Below are 6,891 nucleotides of genomic sequence, written 5' to 3' on the forward strand. Positions count from 1 at the left end.
AAGGGAGGGGAGGGGAAGGAGTGCTAAGGGGCTGCGTTGTCTCCTGGAGGGCTCTGTGGTGGGGTGGGGGTGAGCACTGGATGGAGGTGGGTGGAACTTCCAGGCCCTTCACAACTCTGAGGCACTGGTACTCAGGACTTTTTGAATTTAGTATCACTCTAAGGGAATATTCTTCATTCCGATAAGCCAAAGTGCTTATCCTGGAATGTAGGGCCATCGGATATTTTTTTTTTTTTTAATGACTGGACAATTAAAAAATCAGGAGAGAGAAAGCCATTCTGCTAGGGTCCTACTGATGAGCAGGAGCCCATTACGTCGTATTCTCTGCACTGCGGCGGGGAGGGTGCCCTTCCCACCACTCACCAGCGAGGCTCCCTGTGCTCCGACATGGTGTACGCAGTGCGGGAGGGCCCCCCGATGCACCAGGGAGGATGCGGTGGAGGACGGGCATCCACCAATGGCTGTGGGGCACCTGTCTTTCCTCGGAAACACAACAGCTGCCCCGGATCTCCAAATCTTTATTGACTTTCTAATGTTTTGATTTCTAGATCCTTGTTCTTAATACATTTCATTTTTATTTTCACCCTCCCAGTCTGTCTTCACCCAACCTGAAAACATTCCTTACAATCCCTTGATAAGAGCACCCTAATAGCACATATCTGATTTACAGCTATAGACAACTGTCTGTTCCACTGAAGGCCACACTGGCTTTATAAGGCTGAACAAGTTGTTCTAGTTTCATTATTTGGTACTCAATATATAATTACATTGTTTATATCCTGGAAACAATGGAACTCAAAAAAACAAACAAAAAAACAAATCCCCAAGATATGGCTGGTCTTATTTTTAATAGAAACAGTACTCTTTCATAATTCATAATATTCAAGCTCTAATGGGCTAATGAATTATTTGGAAGCAATGAGAGCTCTTCATGGAATACGCCTGCTTTCCGAGAGTCCGTGTTTATTTGACTTCATTTGCCAAAGTAAGTGTTGTTCTACCAGTAGTAGCTACCATAAGGAGGACCAGCAGAGGCGCTTACGCTCCCATTAGACGACCTGCAGGTGATGGTAAACACCACACCAAGGTCTCTGGCAGGAATCCAGTAAGTGCGGCCAACACAAAAACGCCATCTGCTCCCCGGTTTCAAACCATAAATAATTGTTCCATAGCAACGAAGGCCTTTAGGGCTAAGTCTTTTGACTAAGCTTTTGGAGAGGGAGGCCAACAGGATTCCTAAAGCTCCCAATGGGCAGAGGAAGCCCCCCAGGAGCAAGGCTCCCCAGCTGCCCCCCAGGGCCCGTCCTCACCCGCAGCCACCTCTCCTTCCAACCCTGTGACCAAGCGGCACCACTCATGGAGCTGGAAACCTACTTCCTTTACTTGCCTATGCTCTCCTCTGCATGGGAGTTGTGATGAGAAGTGAAATAATCAAAAAGGCTTTGTGGAGAAGCCAAGCAGGCGAGTGTAGGCCCTGCACCACTGGGAGTTTGCTTGACCCGGACACATCCTCCTCTCATCTAGTGTGCACATCCGACACACATGCAGCCTTCAAATCAAGTTAGACATTTAATTTTAGCCTGTAGAAAATGTATTTAAATACTTTAAAAGGCATGATTTGGAAGTTACCTCTCAGTAACCTGAAACCCAGTATGTTATACAGGTTACTCACAAGCAGCAAACATCAAACCACCCTGTCTCTGAAAGCACTGCCAGGGAACACCTCTAAACTACTAACTTTTCTGGGGGTTAAATATCTGGACTTGAAGTAATGTGAAGCTAGGCTAGCAGACTGATTTAAAGGTAGTTCTCCGTATTACAACTCCTTACCTGTGAACTTTGACAGGAGACTGCAGAATTTCAGGATTAGATTCTAATTAGTTAGCGTATATTTATATCTGTTATGTATATGAAAACGCTTCAAGCCTGTGTAATTGCCAGACAACAGTAATGCCCTTTGAGATGTGAGTGAGTGATGGCGTCTCCTTGTAAGGACCGCCCATTCAATTTCCCCGAACTCCAAACTTGAAGGTGGCCCTCAATGAGGTTAATTTAAGTATCTAACAATAGCAATTAAACGTTTAGACTGAGTCACACATCTCCTGAGCTGCGTTTCTGTATAATAATAGCAGCTAAACATGACAGCACTATTCCCAGTGCTCTGTATTAACTCATTTAACCCTTGCACACCCTGAAAGGTTGGCACTGCTGGTGTCCCTAACTTACAGATGAAGAAGCTGTAGCACAGGGAGGTTACAGAGCTCAGCCCAGATCACACAGTCAGTGAGTGGCAGGGCCAGGGTTCGAGTCCAGGTCGCCCAGCTTCCCAGCTGGTGCCCACCTCCTGACACCCCAAGTTTACTTGGTGCCTGTGAAGCAGGCCGCCCTGTGCTGATCAGGTTCTGGGAGGAACCGCACAGAGTGAGTCAATTCAAGTTAAACTTGTTTTCGGCCTCTGCAGTGGCTTGAACCTGAACCACGGCCTCTCCATGGTCAGCTTCACGCTGGAGTTAGGCAACTTGTCCCCGTCGGATGGGGAGCGCTGAAGGACGGGGCCTAGGCTTTATCCCGGGACGCCCCTCTGAAAGCAACAGTGTTTTACATTCATAAAAATGCACACACAAAGAGCGTTTATTTAATAGTCTATCCTGCCAACTGGAGACTCCAGAAGCTGGTATCCTGAAAACAAAAGAAGCTGCTGAAGGCGCAGCTGTGAAATATTCCAACTGTTGGAATAAGACTGAACAGCTTAACATACACCTTTGGGATACTGCATATTTCTCCAATTTCACATTTTAGATAAATACAACTTTCCCACCTCTAATTTTAACTCCGGGGTGCAGATTTTATTATCAAACATTTCAGTATTAGCAAACATCATCCACTAAAGGGGGTTACCCCGATTTTTTTCCAAAGGACGTCCTTGACTCCAGCCAAAGCTTTTAAAAACAATGAAGTACACTGATTTGTGTTTGTTCCTAACGCAAATAAACTCGTGAGTCCATAGTGATCACTGCTTTTCAGAAAGACACTTTAAAGATGATTTCTACCAGTTTACCTTGAGCTGGAAGTAAAATGCAAGTCATCACTGTCGTCGCTATACTTTTTTCTTGGTTTCGCTGGGATTGGCGTTTCCTGTTCAATGGTCTGCAAATCTGAAGTCACTGAATGTGAAATACCACTGGAGAAAATAGAGAATAAAATAGAAAAGAATAATATTAGTTCACGAGGACACTTGCGTGTTCACCAAAGAACGAATCTTTTTTTTTTTTTTTGGCCTCGTCGCGCAGCTTCTGGGATCTTAGTTCCCTAACCGGGGATCGAACCGCGGGCCCCCAGCAGCGGAAGTGTGGAGTCCTAACCTCTGGACCGCCAGGGAATTCCCATGAATGTTTTAATTTACACTCTCAATAAAAATATACTTACTAGTGGGGTTAAAAACATGAGCAATAAAAAAATATTGTTTTGGTGTAAGCATTGAAAAATACTGGACTTTAGTGAGGCCTGTAACTAATTATACAAAATACAGTCACATATATCAGTTATGTTTATGGCATCCACTTAATGACAAGTCAGACCGATTTCCTTTTACCTAAGAATCAAATTTGGAATTTTTCATGCTATAGTGAACACCGCTGTCCCTCGGCTTCTGAGGGGGATTGCTTCCAGGACCCCAGCAGATAAAAAAAATCCACAGTATTCCTTTGTACTTTAAATCATCTCTAGATTACTAATAACACCTAAGACAATGTAAATGCGACGTAAATAATTGCAAATACAATGTAAATACTATGTAAATAGTTGCCCCTAAGAGTGGTATATGCAGCAAATTCAAGTTTTGCTTTTTAGAACTTTCTGGAATCCCCCCCCCCAAACATTTTCAATCCCCAGTTGGTTGAATCTGCAAATGCAGAACCTGTGGGTACAGAGGGCTGCGGGCGGACTGTATTAGAGCAAAGCAAAACAATTGAAGAAAGTGAGTAATGAGAAAACAGTTCTGAAGTTGAAATTAACAAGGAAAATCCGTTCATGATTAGCAAACTAGTTTAAATTCTGAAATCCAAGAAAGCAGAGTCTTACATACCTTCTGCAGTTTCCAAATCCCATGCCAAGTCTCTCTGATTCCACCTTCTTTTTGCCACTCATGTTCATCTTTTCATCTTTCTTCATCTGAATATTAAGATCTTTATAGGCTAATCGTAATGACGACACACTGCCAGAAAAACCAAATGCTCCTTAACTTAGCTTTAATTCTTGTTCTTGAGTTAAACTACGAAGAACATTAAACATATCACTCTACTTGTAGCTTCATGCTGCTTTCCATAATTAACGATTATGAAGGCAAGTTGGCATTTTTTGGGGGGTAAAGGTCTTTTTTGAGTAGATGCTCAAGAAACTCTGAATGAGTTTACAGATACTTTTTGGTTGCTGCTGGACTTACATTGCTGTTCTAGTTTATATCACTTATTATCATGTCATAACATGATGTATACTGAAATTATCTCTCTAAAGGATAGTAAAAAGCAGAATTTCTTACTTGGACCAATATTTTACTATACTTCAACATTACATATCAAAAGTACAAGGTTAGTCTCGTTGGTCTGCTCTGGTTTAAGATAAAAAATATATACAAGGGCTTCCCTGGTGGCGCAGTGGTTGAGAGTCCACCTGCCAATGCAGGGGACACGGGTTCGTGCCCTGGTCCAGGAAGATCCCACATGCCGCAGAGCAGATGGGCCCGTGAGCCATGGCCGCTGAGCCTGCGCGTCCGGAGCCTATGCTCCGCAACGGGAGAGGCCACAGCAGTGAGATGCCCACATACCGCAAAAAAAAAAAAAAAAAAAATATATATATATATATACAAATTTGACTTAACAAATAGATAAATTAAGAAGGGATTACTTCACTGCAAAAGGGTTCTTCAGTTTACAAGAAAATTTCCTGTAGGGTCTCTTTATGTAATCAGGCTCTGAGAGCATTTAAAATGGAGTTATCTCCAGTAATACCACTTCTGGGCATATATTTGGAGAAAACCATAATTTGAAAAGATACATGCACCCCAACGTTCATTGAAGCACTATTTACAATAGCCAGGGCATGGAAGCAACCTAAATGTCCATCAACAGAGGAATAGATAGAGAAGATGTATATATATACACACACACACACACACACACACACACACACACACACACACACACACAATGGAATACTATTCAGCCATAAAAAAGAACAAAATAATGCCATTTGCAGCAACATGGATGGAGCTAGAAATTGTCATACTGAGTGAAGTAAGTCAGACAGAGAAAGACAAATATCATATGATATAGCTTATACGTGGAATCTAAAAAAAGGGTACAAATGAACTTATCTACAAAACAGAAATAGAGTTACAGATGTAGAAAACAAACTTACGGTTACCAGGGGTTAAGGAGCAGGGAGGGATAAACTGGGAGACTGGGATTGACGTATACACAGTACTATATATAAAATAGATAACGAATAAGGACCTACTGTAGAGCACAGGGAACTCTACTCAATACTCTGTAATGGCCTATATGGGAAAAGAATCTAAACAAGAGTGGATAGATGTATATGTATAACTGATTCACTTTGCTGTACACCTAAAACTAACACAACATTGTAAACCAACTACACTCCGATAAAAACTAAAAAAAAAAAAGAAAAAAAAAAATTGGAGTTGTCATTTCTCAGCCAATAGTTTCCTCTGCACCACCAGCCGGATACTCATCGCCTATCTCTCAAATATTTGTGACAAATAATGCACCCAGGTGAGAAATGACGAATAAAACGCTGTCTCTCACTCTCAGATTTCCAAAAATGCTATAAATACTTAATTTTTCATAAAGAAAACCAGGCCTATATTAACAATTACAAGAGTAAATTATCATATTAGTAAAATAGCAACAAAATTTCAGGGCCTTGAAAAATGATATACCTACCTTATCAGGATTTCTAAGCTATCATCCATTTTATAAAATTGTGTAAAACGTCACGAATTCCTTGTAAGAAAGGCACTGTATAAATTCCATAATGATATAAATACATTTCTCTGTAGTAAAAGGGAATGACGACAGAATTTCTTACTAGGAAAAAATCATCTTGCTTTTGCTGTGAGTCAAGCAGGATTTCTGTTTTGTTTTCATCTGGCAGTTGGTTTTCTTTACTATTATTCCTACAGATCAGGTAATGGTAACATACCCACTTTATTACTTGGAAAATATAATATACTCTTTCAAGTATAAATTTTGGAGGAAAACAATAGATCTGTTTAAAATCAGTAGAACTGTGGTAACAGAGTCTTCTGGAGATGAATGGATAGGGATGGTATGAGATGGGGAAGTTTTCCTTCTTGGGGTACTTGACGTACGATTGGGTCTATCCTCCATTAAAAGTGTGCACTTTTAACAGCCGGGCCCTGGAAGCACTAATGGAATAAGGAAGCCAGGACTCCAAGCTTCTCAGACCCGCAGAAGCCCTTCCAGTACCAGCTCAGCTCAGGGGAGGGCTGGCCAGACACTCAGGTCAGCAAGAGAGCAGCTCCAGCGGCACTTCTTACTCTTTCTACCAACTGCGCACACAGACGCCTCTGAGGATGGGCCCAGAGACCGCCAGGCGAGGCTCAGGCTACTGCATGGATAGTTTAGTTTCGCAGTCCGACAACACAAGAAACGATACCGCTCCTGAGAGCTGATTGAACTGAAATACTTTATTTACAGCCATTAAAAAAATGAACTTGCAGGGCTTCCCTGGTAGCATGGTGGTTGAGAGTCCGCCTGCCGATGCAGGGGACATGGGTTCATGCCCAGGTCCGGGAAGATCCCACATGCCGCGGAGCAGCTGGGCCCATGAGCCATGGCCGCTGAGCCT

The 6,891-nt window shown here is 42.3% G+C and overlaps 1 protein-coding gene across 3 annotated transcripts in view; it reads right to left on the minus strand.

Annotated features, from left to right (window-relative positions):
- The window catches only part of ARFGAP3 (ARF GTPase activating protein 3), a 53,356-nt gene that overhangs the window by 17,255 nt on the left and 29,210 nt on the right, over positions 1 to 6,891 (minus strand). For all 3 annotated transcript variants that reach the window (XM_027107879.1, XM_027107880.1, XM_027107878.1), the window contains 2 exons: positions 4,085 to 4,213; positions 3,059 to 3,181 (listed from right to left, as the gene is read on the minus strand). In XM_027107879.1, the coding sequence (XP_026963680.1) occupies positions 3,059 to 3,181; positions 4,085 to 4,213 (252 nt within the window). The remainder of the gene's footprint in view (positions 1 to 3,058; positions 3,182 to 4,084; positions 4,214 to 6,891) is intronic.

This window comes from Aethalodelphis obliquidens, unplaced genomic scaffold (assembly GCF_003676395.1).
Source record: "Aethalodelphis obliquidens isolate GAN/ISIS:26980383/991018 unplaced genomic scaffold, ASM367639v1 scaffold8, whole genome shotgun sequence".
In the NCBI taxonomy this organism is placed as follows: Eukaryota; Metazoa; Chordata; class Mammalia; order Artiodactyla; family Delphinidae; genus Aethalodelphis; species Aethalodelphis obliquidens.